Genomic DNA, 16,063 nt, shown 5'->3' on the forward strand with positions numbered 1-16,063 from the left:
CTAAATTTTTTTTCCTCTTTCAGTGACGTATTTTAGTCTACAATTATCCAGGTATTTATTCAGTTTTCTTTTGTTTTACTTTCTTCTTGTTCTTTTTTTTTAACCAACGTATGCACAAATGGCTAATTTTTCTACACAAAGTGCATGCGTGTGTGTGACTATATTAGGATAACGAAAATGGACATCATCTGACTTTAGTAAATATGGATGGGCCAATATACATTTTTGAGAAAGGAAGGACATTTTATGAATCTAATGTTTTTCAATATCACCTTAGAATCTGAACTAGGCATTTGAAATGTATTTCTATTCATGAAACGCAAATTATACCAACAATTAAAAATTGTATCTTTTAACTTTTAGAACCCTGGATATGCTGGGCGCCAGGAACTGCCAGAAAACTTAAAAATTCAGTTTAGAACTGTTGCTATGATGGTGCCTGATAGACAGGTATGCACCCAGATTTAAAAGCATAATATAGTGTATATGTATATATATATATACATTTTATGTGTTTTCCACTAAAGTTGTTGACAGATATCACTATATTAACTTTCAGATCATTATGCGAGTTAAGCTTGCAAGCTGTGGTTTTCTTGAAAATGTAATCTTGGCTCAAAAATTTTATGTTCTTTACAAACTCTGTGAAGAGCAACTTACTAAACAGGTAACTTGGTATCTCTCTTTTCCCCTTGCCATAGAACTTGTTTTTTTATTTTGCAGCTTTACCTTGTGAAATGCTAGTCAGTGAATAAAAATCTCATTGACGCTTTTCTAAAATGTACTTAAAATTACTTTGACCTATTGGTTACAGATTTTTTTTTTAAGTCTTATTTTTAAATAATTATAGGGTCACAGGAGGTTGCAAAGAAATGTACGGAGAGCTTCTGTGCACCCTTTGCCCTACCTCCTTCAATGCTGACATCTTAGAAATACAGTACAACAACAAAACCAGAAAATTGACATTGATACAATCAACAGTGTACTCCAATTTCACGAGTTACCTGGGTGGCGCAAAGGGTTATCGTGCTCGGCTGCTAACTGAAAGGTTAGAAGTTCGAGTCCACCCAGATGCACCTTGAAAGAAAGGCCTGGAGATCTACTTCTGGAAAATCAGACATTGAAAGTGCTTTGGAGCATAGTTGTACCCTGACACACATGGGGTTGCCATAAGTCAGAGTAGACTCGATGGAACTGGCTTGGGGTTTTTACGTGCACTCAGTTGTGTGTGTGTGTGTGTATGTAGTTTTATGCACTATGCAGTTTTGTCACATGTGTAGATTCATGTAACCACCACTACAATCAAGATACAGAACTACTGCATCACCACAAAGTTCCCTCGTGCTACCCCTTTATAGCCGCATCCACTTCTTTCCCATACCTTTAACTCCTTAAAACCACAAATCTTTTTTCCATCTCTGTAATTTTGTTATTTCCATAATATTATATAAATGGAATCATACAGTGTGCAAGCTGTTGGTTACGCATTTAAAATCTGTTCGCCACTCATATTTTTCTCTAAAGGATACTTAAGGTGTGACCACTGTGTCCTACAGCTTGCTCTTTCCAATGGAATGACCATTCTTCAGTGAAAGGAAAAGAGGGAGAATTGAGCTAATACAACTTTGCAGCAGCTCAGCCATTCTAGAACTACAGTATTAAATAAATTTCAAAATATCTACTTATGTGTATATAGGAGCCCTGGTGGTGCAGTGGTTAAGAGCTCGGCTGCTAAGCAAAAGATCGGCAGTTGGAATCCACCAGCTGCTCCTTGGAAACCTTATGGGATGGTTCTACTCTGTCCTAGAGGGTCGCTATGAGTGGGAATTGATTCAACAGCAATGGGGGTGAGTGTGCTGTATGTGTCTGTGTGTGTATATGTATGTTGTGGGTCTACATTTAGAGAGTTTCAATTAAATAATGCTTTTTTTCCCTCTTTTTCCCTTTTAGGTTCATTATGACTTTGGGTTGAGAAATATTCTATCTGTATTGAGGACACTTGGGGCTCAGAAGAGAGCCAGACCAGAAGACAGTGAATTAAGCACCGTCATGAGAGGGCTAAGAGATATGAACCTGTCTAAACTGGTATCTTTCCTCTCCAAATTCACTTATCTTCCAAGATTTTGACCTGATTTCTTTCTACTCGGTTGATGAGTGGAGATTGGCTCATGCTGAGCTGTGAGCACTAATAAATAGTTGCAAGTACAGTCATGTGCCGCATAACATCCGTTGGGGCAATGTCTGACCACATTTATGTTTGTGGTCTCATATAGCTTTGTAGTCCCCAGGTTATGAACAAGATCTGTTCCTAAGTCTGTCTTTAAGTCTAATTTGTAGGTAAGTTGGAACAGGTACATATGGTTCTTATTTAGCGTCAGTTCAGTGTTTGTCTTACTGTATGGTGTATATTTTACCTTTCTATGCATATATAGGAAACCCTAGTGGCGTAGTGGTTAAGTGTTATGGCTGCTAACCAAAGGGTTGGCAGTTTGAATCCACCAGGTGCTCCTTGGAAACTATGGGGAAGTTCTACTGTGTCTTATAGGGTCACTATGCATATAAAACACTTAAGAAACACTTCCAAACTGCACAATATTTTCATGAGCATCACAAAGTAGTGCATGTATTCATTATTATGGACCATTGTATTTAACTCAAATTTTTAATATAATAGGCTTTATTATGGTAGTCCGTTCTTAAGTACAAGTTTTCTGTAAGTTGGATGTTGGTAAGCTGGGGACTGCCTGTAATATGGTGTTTGCACAATGCCCAAATCACATAACGTCCTATTTCACAGGACGTATCATGGATGTTAAGCGATGTATGACTGTATGAAGAGTGTGCCAAGCTAACCCTATACTTCTAGCAAGAAGGCAAAAAATCCAGGATCCTGCCTGACTGGTTGAGCCAACAAGGGCTGAAAGTGCATCCCCTTATCCGTGGTGTGCAGAAACCAGGCTTCATCAGTGGACTTCATCTTCAAAATTGAGTCCAGTCTTCTACCTCTGTTCGTGTTGTTGTTGCATTAGGTGCCTTCAAGTCCATTTTGACTCATAGTGACCCCTTGTGACAGAGTAGAACTGTCCCATAAGGTTTTCTAGGCTGTAATCTTTACAGGATCAAATTGCCAGACCTTTCCCCCAAGAAGGGAGAAGAACTAACATCTGTGAAGTTCACTGATACTTCAAAGCCTTTTCATGTCTTATATGAGCCTCACGGCAACTCTGTGAGATAGGGATGGATAGTACAAGTATCCCTATTTTACTTATGAGGGAGCTGAGACTCAGAGACGTTGGGGGACTCACACTCTATCATCACAGTCAGTCAGAAACTGGAACGAAAGTCCACAAGGCTTTCTAATGCCAAATCCTCTGCTCCTTCCAGTACTCCTCACTGTCTCCCTTAGATAACGGTATTCTTGAAACCCCTAGACGAGAATTCAAGAAAGTATCAGGGGAGCGCTGAAGGACAGGGAGAAATCAGGAAATACTTAGCAGTTGGGAATGGGGTGATTTATGTATTAATGACATCATTTACTCAAACCCACTGCTTATAAGAAAGCAAAACACTGCTTTAATGGTGTTTTCCAGCTGACATATGAACCAGTCATGCAGGGTTATGGATATTTTCCTAATTTAAATGTGAAATATTAATACTGTGTTCTCATGGAGTTGTGACTGTAAATTGCATGTTTTTAGGGTTAACGAGCATACCTGCCTGTGCAAAGCAGAGTATTCATATGATAAAGCAATGAGATAAAACCTCGGAACAGTAGATTTAGGCTAGGTTGTAGAATACTTTAAATGCCAAGGAACTTTGGCTACGATGCTGTAGGTAATGTGGATTCAGTGGTGTTCAGGAGAAAGTTCTAGGAGATACAGGCCTGGTTAGGAGGGTAATAAATGATTCTCTGGCTATAAGTGGTATGTGCATACTAGCCAGTTCATACATATCCGTTGACTGGGTGAGTAAATTTACTTCAATCCATGACGTTTTAGGTTGATGAAGATGAGCCCTTGTTCCTCAGCTTAATCAATGACCTGTTTCCAGGATTACAACTAGATAGTAGTACATACGTGGAACTGCAAGCTGCAGTAGCCAACCAAGTTGAGGAAGAAGGTTTGATTAACCACCCACCCTGGAATCTGAAACTTGTTCAGGTAAAGAAATTTTTATCTATCATCAATATAAAAATAAGTGTATGCTATTAAAATCACCATTTGAATAGAAGAAAACATGGTATTTGTCTTACTTGATGTAAATGCTGAAACGAAATCAAAACACCGTCCCTGTATATCATTTGCATAGTCAAGAAAACACAGGTAAACATCCTCTGGTTTTCTCTGCTTTCAGCCAGGATCCATCTGACATCAGCAATGATATCTCTGGTTCCACGTCCTCTTCTGAAACCGGCCTGAATTTCTGGCAGTTCCCTGTCGATATACTGCTGCAGCCGGTATTGAATGATCTTCAGCAAAATTTTGCTTGCGTGTGATATTAATGATATTGTTTTATAATTTCCACATTCAGTTGGATCATCTTTCTTGGGAATAGGCATAAATATGGATCTCTTCCAGTCAGTTGGCCAGGAAGCTGTTTTCCATATTTCTTGGCATAGACGAGTGAGCCCCTCCAGCGCTGCATCCATTTGTTGAAACATCTCCATTTATATTTCATCAACTCCTGGAGCCTTGTTTTTAGCCAATGCCTTCAGAGCAGCTTGGACTTCTTCCTTCAGTACCATTGATTCCTGGTCATATGCTGCCTCTTGAAATGGTTGAACGTCAACCTGTGTTTTATTGACTATGCAAAGGCATTCGACTGTGTGGATCATAACAAATTATGGATAACGTTGCAAAGAATGGGAATTCCAGAACACTTTATTGTGCTCATGAGGAACCTTTACATAGATCAAGAGGAAATTGTTCAGACAGAACAAGGGAATACTGATTGGTTTAAAGTCAGGAAAGGTGTGCATCAGGGTTGTATTCTTTCACCATACCTATTCAATCTGTATGCTGAGCAAATAATACGAGAAGCTGAACTGTATGAAGAAGAATAGGGCATCGGGATTGGAGGAAGACATTAACAACCCGCGTTATGCAGATGACACAACCTTGCTTGCTGAAAGTGAAAAGGACTTGAAGCACTTACTAATGAAGATCAAAGACCGCAGCCTTCAGTATGGATTGCACCTCAACATAAAAAAAAAAAAAATCCTCACAACTGAACCAATGAGCACCATCATGATAAACGGAGAAAAGATTGAAGTTGTCAAGGATTTCATTTTACTTGGATCCACAATCAACAGCCATGGAAGCAGCAATCAAGAAATCAAAAGACGCATTGCAGTGGGTAAATCTGCTGCAAAGGACCTCTTTAAAGTGTTGAAGAGCAAAGATGTCACTTTGAAGATTAAGGTGTGCCTGACCCAAGCCATGGTATTTTCAATTGCATAATATGCACGTGAAAGCTGGACAGTGAGTAAGGAAGACCGAAGAAGAATTGACGCCTTTAAATTGTGGTATTGGCGAAGAATATTGAATATACCATGGACTGCCAAAAGAACAAACAAATCTGTCTTAGAAGAAGTACAACCAGAATGCTCCTTAGAGGCAAGGATGGTGAGACTGCGTCTTACATACTTTGGACATGTTGTCAGGAGGGATCAGTCCCTGGAGAAGGACATCATGCTTGGCAGAGTACAGGGTCAGTGGAAAAGAGGAAGACCCTCAATGAGATGGATTGACACAGTGGCTGCAACAATGAGCTCAAGCATAACAACAATTGTAAGGATGGCTCAGGACCGGGCAGTGTTTCCTTTTGTTGTGCGTAGGGTCGCTATGAGTCGGAACCGGCTCAACGGCACCTAAGAACAACAACATATATCATTGCAAAAAGAGTCCTCAGGGGGATGTGTTGGTTCTAGAAGGCTGGTATGGATTTATACTGGCTCACAGTAACCAAGAGCAATTTACTGGCATTGTTACTTACTCCTGGTAAGAAGGTTTGATGTAGCCTATAATCTCAAGAACGGCTAGAAAGGGATAGTAGATTATAAAAACCTAGGAAAACGGAAAGACCCAATAGGTTTCTCATGCCAACCTGGCGGTGTCATCTGCAGCTAGGTGCCTTAATGGGGCAGGAACCCTCAGAATCTGGGAGTGCCACTTCGTGGGGTCCCTGGGTGGTGTAAATGATTAATGCACTTGGCTGCTAATGGAAACGCTGGAGGTTGAGTCCACTTAGAGGCACCTCAGAAGAAAGGCCTGGTGATCTACTTTTGAAAAATCAGCCATTGAAAAACCTATGAAACACCGTTCAACTTTGACGCAAATTGGGTCACTATGAGTTAGAATTGACTCAGTGGCAACTGGTTTTGTTGGTTCACCTACAATAAAACTTGAATACTTTGCCTATGTCTTTTGGCATCTTTCTGTCCATCATGTTGCTTTTGGTGCAGTAAATTACTTAATATTGTGTGGGACTATGTAAATAAGGCATTTGTAGCCCATCCAGGGGATTGGACAGACTGCTAATAATGCAAATAAGGTGCACAAGATCCTTTGGGGGTGGGGCCATGCAAATAAGGTGTATGGAACCCTAATGAGGGAATTGGTCAGTTTTGCCATCCTGCCAGCGGTAAAAAGAGAGCCCATCCCAGAGCAAAGTGGGGAGGGTCCTCACTACCATCAAAAAAGAAGAGGTAGGACTGGAGTGCATCCTTTGGACCCTGGGTCCCTGTGTTAAGAATCTCCTAGACCCAGGAGACAGAGAAGGCTGCAACACTGGAGACAGTGCAAGACGACAATAAGCAATGGCAGAGAAATGGTGGTAGCAGAACCAGAAGACCAGTGTGAGACTGCGTGATGGACTTTCTGGACCATGGGGCAAGGAGTTACAGTGGGCGTGCCAACGGATGGAGCAAGAGAACTGAGAGCCTTCGGGAAGGAAGCTTGCTGGCAAAGTGGGATGCCTCTGGACACTTATTGGCAGAGCTAAAGAGCTTTTTAACACTTGCCCTAGGAGGGCCAAGCCCCGGGGCCAAGGGCCTAGGGCTGAGAGAGGAGGCCTGTCCTGAGAGGGCTGAGAGAAGCCCTCCACGGCCCAGAGGAGCTGAGAGAGCTGTGTTGCACTAAAGAAGGGAGATTTTGCCTACATGCTTCCTGATCCTGGTCCCGAGTTGTAGCCTGTTACTTCCCTAATAAACCCCATAACTGTATTGTCATAAGGGAAATGCAAATAAAAACCACAATGAAATACCACATCCCACCGACTGGGATGGCTATTATCAGAAAGACAGAAAATAACAGGTGTTGGATAGGATGTGGAGAAATTGGAATCTTTGTGCATTGCTGGTGTGAATACAATATGGTGCAGTTGCTGTGGAAAACAGTTTGGCAATTCCTCAAAAAGTTAAACATATAATTACCATAATACAAAACAAAACAAAAAAACCCAAACCCATTGCCATCGAATTGATTCTGACTCATAGCGACCCTATAGGACAGAGTAGAACTGCCCCATAGAGAGTCCAAGGAGCACCTGGTGGATTCGAACTGCCAGCCTTTTAGTTAGCAGCTGTAGCACTTAACCACGATGCCACCAGGGTTTCCATAACTACCATATGGCCTAGTAATTCTATCCTAGGTATATACTAAAAAGACCTGAAAGCAGAGACTCAAACAGATACTTGAACACCAAAATTCATTGCAGCATTATTCACAATAGCCAAAGGGAGAAGCAATCCAGCTGTCCATCAACAGAGGAATGGATGAACAAAATGTGTTCAAGCCATACAATGGAATATTACACAGCCGTAAAGAGAAATGAAGTTCTCATACATGCTACCATGTGGATCAACCTTGAAAACTTTATGGTAGGTGAATTAAGCCAGACACAAAAAGACAAATATTGCACAATTCCACATATATGAAATATCTAGAATAGGCAAATGTTTATCAGTAGTTACCAGGGGCTGGGGAGCGAGGGGAAGGGCAGTTATTACGTAAGGAGTGCTGAGTTTCCGTTTGGGCTGATGAGAAACATTCGGAAATGGCTGGCGGTAATGATCGCACGACATGGTGAATGTACTTAATGTCACTGAATTGTACACTTTAAACCTGTTTAAAATGGCAAATTTTTTGTTACATACATTTTACAAAAAAAAGAAAAAAAAATTTTCTTTTTTTTTTAAAGGGGAAAAAGAAAATTATAGCCAGGATGTTGTAACAGACACTTCCATGCTCTCAGTGTGTTTTCTTGAATCCCTTTCACTGTTTCCATGAGCCCCTTCCCTACCTCTGTGTGCTTTGGCTTCTCATAGCCCACATTTGCCACTGGGGCAGTTTTGCTTTGTCCTGTAGGGTCGTTATGAGTCGGAATCGACTGGATGGCACTGGGTTTTTACTGAGTCAGGAGGACTAAGGAGCCCTGGTGGTGCACTGGTTAAGCGCTCAGCTGCTAACCAAAAGGTTGGCACCTTGAACCCACCAGCTGCTCTGCACGAGAAAGATGTGGCAGTCTGCTCCGATAAAGATTTACGGCCTAGAAAACCACATGGGAAAGTTCTACTCTGTCCAGCAGGGTCACTATGAGTCGGAATCGACTCCACAGCAATAGGTTTGGTTTTGTTTTTTTCAGGAGGACTGGAGCCACTTTGTTGTCAGGCACAAAGAGCAGGAATTGCCTGGGAGTTTATTTCCCACTCCACTCCCAAATCAGCCTCTTCTTAGTTAAGGACTTAAGGGTACCAGAGTAGGAAAGTCAAGCTCCCCTGCTTCCAGGTGGGACAAACATTGAGGTGTAATTTACATACCCCTGAGTTCCCCCGCAGGATCAGGCTTACGCCTGCCCTCTACGGGACTTTGCCCCAGACCGCTACTTGCTTCTTCCCATTCCTGTCCCGATTTCCCCACTCCCTTATCAGTTCCTCCTGGGAGCACTCCCTGAATAAAACACCTGCACAGGAATCTTCATTTCTTGGTTGACTTTTGGGAACCAGAAAGCAGATGGGAAACGTGACTCTCCACTGTGATGATGTGTGTTGCTGCTTGCCACCACTAAGGGGCGATATGCTCACATGGGATGCAGAGAAAGTTTTTTGCGTGGAAAAACTGCTTATTAGAAATCAGCAGGCTAGAATCACAAGGATTAGTAGTCTGAGGAGCAAAAACTAGATCCTGAATTATTTATTTCCAAATGCAATTCAAGTTTCACATTGTCATTACTCCATCATGTAGATTGTTTTATAATGTGGTGCTAATTTGCTATCTACCTCTAGTAAAATATATTTTTTATATTTTCTCATCTTTTAATAATATTGAATATTGAATTTTAAAAAATTTTGTTGTGGTCAAATATATATAACAATTTTTTTTCCATTTTAACTATTTTTAAGTGTACAATTCAATATCATTAATTACATTCACAGTCTTGTTCAGCCACCACCAGTACGCATTTCCAAAAGTTTTCATCACCCCGCATAGGAACTGAGTACTTCTTAAGCAATAACTTCCCTTTGCCTGCTCCTCCAGCCCCTGGTAATCACTATGCATTTGTCTCTTCTAGATATTTCATATAAATGGGATCGTACAACATTTGTCCTTTTGTGTCTGACTTATTTAACTCAGCATAATATTTTCAAGGTCCATCCGTGTCATAGTATGTGTCTGAATTTCATTTCTCTTTATGGCTAAGTAATATTACCACATTTTATTTATCCATTCATCCGTTGATGGGCACTTTTGGTTGTTTATACCTTTTGGCTATTGTGAATAAGGTTGTAATGAAGATTGGTGTACAAGCGAACTAGTAATTTTAATGCACATAGCTGAACAGCTTACTTGATGCTTTCCAAGTTCCAGCAAATTACTTCTGTGAAGGTCAGCAAGAGACTCCTAAGTTACCTTTTTTCCATGTATTGTTTAATCGTGTAGTTATATGAGACATCTCTGGTACGCCATGGCTTGATGACTCTTGGGCCCAGTGGTTCTGGGAAGACAACCGTTATCACAGTTCTGATGAAGGCACTGACAGAATGTGGAAGGCCTCACAGAGAAATGCGAATGAATCCAAAAGCCATTACTGCGCCTCAGATGTTTGGCAGGCTGGACACCGCCACCAATGACTGGACAGATGGGATTTTTTCTACTCTGTGGAGAAAAACGCTAAAAGTTAAAAAAGGTATCCAGAAACCCCTCCTTCGTGACCATGTAGTCTCTGCCGGTTTATTAATAATACTGTATTTGCTTAGCCAACTTCTGTTTTAAGAGTCTGATTTCCCGTTTTAATTACTTGCAGGTGAAAACGTTTTCCTCATTTTAGATGGCCCCGTAGATGCCATTTGGATTGAGAACTTAAATTCTGTGCTGGATGACAATAAAACTCTGACGTTAGCTAATGGAGACCGCATCCCCATGGCCCCTAACTGTAAGCTTCTGTTTGAAGTCCACAATATTGAGAACGCCTCTCCTGCTACGGTGTCCCGGATGGGCATGGTCTACATCAGCAGCTCTGCCCTCAGCTGGAGGCCGATATTACAGGTGGGGAGGAGAGACCAGCGGAGGCATGGTGGGTCTCCCCAGGTTTCATTTTCTCAATAAACAGAGATTCCGTTTCTTTGCTGCAGGCATGGTTGAAGAAGCGTACCGCACAGGAAGCTTCTGTATTCCTAAATTTGTATGATAAAGCATTCGAAGATACGTATACATTTATGAAACTAAACCTCACTCCAAAAATGCAGCTCTTAGAGTGTAACTATATTATGCAAGTAAGAGATTTTTTGGGGGGGGGAGGAGCATTCATTACTTAGATTTGGAAGTCCCCCCCCGCCCCCGCTTAATTGTAGTTAAAAAAAAAAAACCAAACCTGTTGCTATTGACGTGATTCCAACTCATAGCTACCCTATAGGACAGAGTAGAACTGCCCTGTAGGGTTTCTAAGGAGCACCTGGTGGATTCTAACTACCTACCTTTTGGTTAGCACTTGTCTTAATCATCTAGTGCTACTATAACAGAAATACCACAAGTGGATGGCTTTAACAAAGAGAAATTTATTTCTTCACAGTGAAGTAGGCTAAAAGTCCAATTTCAGGGTATCAGCTCCAGGGGAAGCCTTTCTCTCTCTGTTGGCTTTCTCATCAATCTTCCTCTGGACAAGGAGTTTCTCTGCGGAGGGACCCCAAGTCCAAATGACATGCTTTGCTTCTGGCACTGTTTTCTTGGTGGTACGAAGTCCTCCTGTCTCTCTGCATGTTTGTCTCATGTCTCAAGAGATTGCCTCAAGACATAATCCAGTCCTGTAGGTTGAGTCCTGCCTCACTAACACAACTGCCGCCCATCCTCCCTCGTTAACATCATACAGGCAGGATTTACAACCTGTAGGAAAATCACACAATACCAGGAATCGTGGCCCAGCCCAACTGATACACACATTTTGGGGGGACATAATTTAGTCCATGAGAGCAGCCAAACACATAACCACTATGCCAACAGGGTTTCCAACTGTAGTTTACAGGCCTCTAAGATAAAAACTTCTTGCAGCCCATAGAAATGTTTCTGAGCTGTGGCTGTGGAGACTCTGAGGAGTTTGGTTCCTATTAAAGGTCTCATTAGCGATCTCACTGTCATCGTTTTACTATTTTCACTTCTCAGGGGGTGCTGTCAGGGGAAGAGGCATGAAATGACTTCCCCATGGTCAGCTTAGTAATCTGTCCCAGAAAAATATATCCAACAATGAGAGTTGAAAAAATAAATAAAACTTAGCAGTTTTGTAGAAAAGTACAAAAGGGAGCTTGTGGCAATCAGAAAAACCTGAGTGGCAAAATCTGGCTTTGCAAACTGAGTATATATCAGATAGGGAAAACCTTTACACAGTTCTCTAAGAAGTGGTTAGCGGTATTTCTTTCTTCCTAACTCAGTTTTCTTTACCAGTCTTTAGAAAAAACAGAGCTAATTATAGATTTTTTAGGGCTCGCCTAAAATCCTAGTGTATTGGTGATCTTGCGTTATCATTTTAATGCTTTGATTCTCTTTCAGTGTAAGAGATGTCAGTCATTAAGTGTTGGTAGGGTAGAAGTAATACATAAGACCCAAATCAACAAGTTATTTAGTATTTACTTTAAAAGGCCTTGTCCAAAAGCCCATTGCCGTTGAGTCGATTCTGACTCATAGTGACCCTGTAGGACAAAGTAGAACTGCCCCATTTACAGGTTTCCGAGGCTGTTAATCTTTAGAGAAGCAGGTGTGTTCAAACCAATGACTGGTTAGCAACCGAGCGCTTTGACCATTGCACCACCAGGGCTCCTTAAAAGACATAATAAACCATTGCCGTTGAGTCTATTCTGACTCATAGCAACCTTATAGGACAGAGTAGAACTGCCCCATTGGGTTTCCAAGGAGCAGCTGGTGGCTTTGAACTGCTGATCTTTTGGTTAGCAGCCGAGCTCTTAACCACTGTGCCACCAGGGCTCCAAAAGACGTAATAGAAATGTAAATTTTATTTTGAACTAATTTTGCTTTCAAAGACTGAGAATGTCTTACTAGTATACATTTCTTTCTGTTGCTGTATATGGGTTGTATATTCGCCTCCGAGGTCCAAGTAGTAAGTATTTTAGGCTTTGCACAACTCTTGGTTGCAACCACTAACCCCTGCTGTGGTAGCATGAAAACAGCCAGAGACCATATATAAATGAATGAGTGTGGTTGTGTTCCAGTAAAACTTTATTTACAAAAACAGGTAGCTGGCCCACGGGCCATAACTTGCTGACCCCTGCAAAACGCTAAAAAAAAGAAAATCTTTAACCTGGCACATTGGTAGCCAGCACACTTTAGAACCAGAAGCTCCTTAGGAAAACATCTAGTCTAGGCCTTTTGCTTCTCAGATAAGGGAACTGAGGCTCAGAGAGGTTAGTGACACAAGCTGAGGGTAGAAACCACACTTTAGCGTTCTTTCTTCCAGATCACTCCAAAAAAAAAAAAACCTATTGCTGTCGAGTTGATTCTGACTCATAGCAACCCTATAGGACAGAGTAGAACTGCTCCATATAGTTTCCGAGGAGCACCTGCTGAGTTCAAACTGCCAACCTTTTGGTTAGCAGCTAGATAACTTAACCCCTACGCTACCAGGGCTTCCCTAGATCACTCAGTCTTTCTGTAGTAGGTTGGCGTTTCTTCTAAATGCCGTTGACTGTAGGACAGTGACCAAGCAGTATCTTGAAATATATTTGTTTTCTTTCCTCTACCTTCCTCCTTTAAAATTTTATTATCCTTTTTAAATTTTTTCAGTCTCTCACTCTTCTGGAAGGTTTAATACCATCCAAAGAAGAAGGTGGTGTTGCGTGTGTTGAACATCTTCATAAACTCTTTGTGTTTGGCCTCATGTGGAGTTTAGGGGCCCTTCTGGAACTGGACAACAGGGAAAAGCTTGAAGCCTTTTTACGAAGCCACCAAAGCAAGTTAAGCTTGCCAGAAATACCAAAAGGCACAAATCAAACCATGTATGAGTTTTATGTTACTGATTATGGTAAGCAGCCTGAATTACATATTAAATGAAATGGGACGTTAAAAAACAGGAAAAATAGAAGCTTCCCTAAACTTTTCTACAGGGAAATATTACACCAATTATGAATAAAGTCATTGCTAATATCATTTTTGAAAGGGAACGTACACAAAGGGCATACCTCTCTGAAAGCCATTATTAGTAGAATTTGGCATTTGGGCTGTGCCGGGAACTGGTATAGAGACTCCTGCCTTCTCAGCGTTAGCACTGGCCTGAGTGAAATCTGGTATAAATAAATTAGCAACACCTCTTACAGAGTCTGCTTTCTAGTGCCCGAAGGGGAAAGGCAGCAGCACAGGAGCACAGATTCTTCATTGTGCAGAGCACGGGTGATGCAAATGACAGTTCAGTCCCACAGTTTCCCTGTCGGAGATGTCAGAATAAGTAGACAGAGAGCCAAGCAGGTGGGGTCCTACCGATACATAACAAGGCCTGCAAGTCCAATGCTACCACCTCGGCCCCTAACCTGTTGTATGTGGCAGGGCCTAGCTCCCTTCTCCGTAAAACGAATGCCCTTGAGCTTGGTGCCTTTATCCAGAGCCCAGAGAGGAAAGACCAGGCTTCCTAAGAACTGTATTTACCTCTACTTCTTCCTCAAACCCTTCTAGGATGATAGCAAAGATATTTTGTTTTGTTTTAATATGTAAACTCAGAATGATAATAGACAACAATGACAAAATCTTGAAATCAAGAGAGCAGAAGGTAAGTGGCAACCGATTTGGCATACTGAACAAAGGGCAGCCCTCACCTGGTAGTGGGAGGAGTTGAGAGGCGATTCAGTGTACATCACAGAACCCTCGAAAGGGCTCAGGAACTGGACGCTGGGGTGAAGGTGAAGCTAAAAACTGGAGGGCTAGTTGTCAGGCTGCTAATGAAACAGATTTCCAGTTCCTAGCAGACAGCCAGCTGCTGGGCAACTGCACTCACCCCACACTGGCAAAAGATCCCGAAGAATTATCGTCTGAAGAGTGTAAAACGTAAGGTTTTCAGGCTTGGGGGACACCACGCACATCTGAGGATGGGAGATTCATACTGAAAATGGGAATCAAGTGAAATTTTGTGCTTTAAAGGGCCTTTATGAAAGGAGTTTTTAAGCTGTCTATCTTTGGCCAGAATAACCTACAACATATGACTAGACATTTGGGTTGGCAGAAGGGAAGTCAAGATATAAACTAACAATTATATGAACCCTTAAATCTATATGTGAATTCCCTCAGAATCCAGAGCCACACTCTTCCACAGGGCTGTCTACTGAGCAACCCAGAGCTCTGTCATGCTTGAAGGTTCAGGTTGCCTCCCTTTGAGCGTGTTGTCCTTACTCAGAGTACAGGCCCCAAGTTACTCAGGGTGAAAACCCACCAGCAGCAATTTTCTAACCCTGATGTAGCTCTGGTTAGGGAACTGGGATGGTAGCCAATAATGACACCAATTGAATAATTACCGTCCTGTGTGCCATCAAAAGTATGCTGTTGTTGTGTGCCGTCAAGCCAACTCCAACTCATAGCGACTCTATATGACAGAGTAGGACTGCCCCGTGGGGTTTCCTAGGCTGTAATCTTTATGGAAGAAGATGACTGGGTCTTTTCTTCGGCAGAGTGGCTGATGGGTTTAAACCACAGATCTTTCGGTTAGCAGCTGAGCGCTTTAACCACTGCACCATCAGGGCTCCTAGTAGTTATATATATACCCCATTGCCATAGAGTTGCTTCTGACTCCTAGTGACCCTACAGGATAGAGTAGACCCGACCTATAGGGTTTCTAAGGAGTGGCTGGTGGATTTGAACTGCTGACATTTTGGTTAGCAGAGGAGCTCTTAACCACTGCTCCACCAGGACTCCAGTAGTTATATAGGACTGTAAAATATCTCCTGTGGATAAATGTCTAGCCAGGCCTTCATTAGCTCATGCTTCATCCACCCTTTGTGTGAGTGTGTTAACGTTAACATCATTGAGGAAGATATCATTTTTAGATTTAAAATTAAATATGTAGACTTCTGCTTCCAGTCAAGTATAGTAATAGGAACTGGGTGTACTCTCTTACCTCAGAAAACCAGGGGGGAATATGTATGAAACAATGTTTTTCAGACACTGGACAACAGACAGCACAGGGCTACAATCCCTGAGAGAAGTGAACAAGGTAACTGAACAAAGCTTACTGCTTGGAGGAAGTTTCCAGCAGAAGCTCAGGGAGGGGAAAACCAAGCAGAGATGGCAATATTGCTGAAATGGGGAGGCAGAGATTGAGGTTGGGGAGGTCAAGGTGGCTAGACTTGGCCGGGCAGATTGCCAGAAAAGGGTTCTGCAGAGAGAGAGAGAGAGTACCAGAGAACAACAGAAACTGATAGATAAATCCACAATTATAGCAAAGGTGTCAGTATTTTCTCAATAACCTATAGGACAAATAGACAAAATTAGTAAGGATGTAGGAGATGTGAGCAACACTATCAACCATTTTTACCTAACTGGCATTTAATAGAACAATCCACCCCAAAACAGCAGAACAC

The 16,063-nt window shown here is 41.9% G+C and overlaps 1 protein-coding gene across 1 annotated transcript in view; it reads left to right on the forward strand.

Moving 5' to 3' along the window:
• DNAH8 (dynein axonemal heavy chain 8) overlaps positions 1 to 16,063 on the forward strand; it is a 347,089-nt gene that overhangs the window by 169,187 nt on the left and 161,839 nt on the right. Inside the window, exons 42-49 of the mRNA XM_003404207.4 lie at positions 364 to 450; positions 560 to 667; positions 1,951 to 2,085; positions 3,999 to 4,160; positions 9,939 to 10,185; positions 10,303 to 10,544; positions 10,631 to 10,771; positions 13,287 to 13,524. Coding sequence (XP_003404255.4) covers positions 364 to 450; positions 560 to 667; positions 1,951 to 2,085; positions 3,999 to 4,160; positions 9,939 to 10,185; positions 10,303 to 10,544; positions 10,631 to 10,771; positions 13,287 to 13,524 — 1,360 coding nt within the window. The remainder of the gene's footprint in view (positions 1 to 363; positions 451 to 559; positions 668 to 1,950; positions 2,086 to 3,998; positions 4,161 to 9,938; positions 10,186 to 10,302; positions 10,545 to 10,630; positions 10,772 to 13,286; positions 13,525 to 16,063) is intronic.

The sequence above is a fragment of the Loxodonta africana genome, chromosome 1 (genome assembly GCF_030014295.1).
Source record: "Loxodonta africana isolate mLoxAfr1 chromosome 1, mLoxAfr1.hap2, whole genome shotgun sequence".
In the NCBI taxonomy this organism is placed as follows: domain Eukaryota; kingdom Metazoa; phylum Chordata; class Mammalia; order Proboscidea; family Elephantidae; genus Loxodonta; species Loxodonta africana.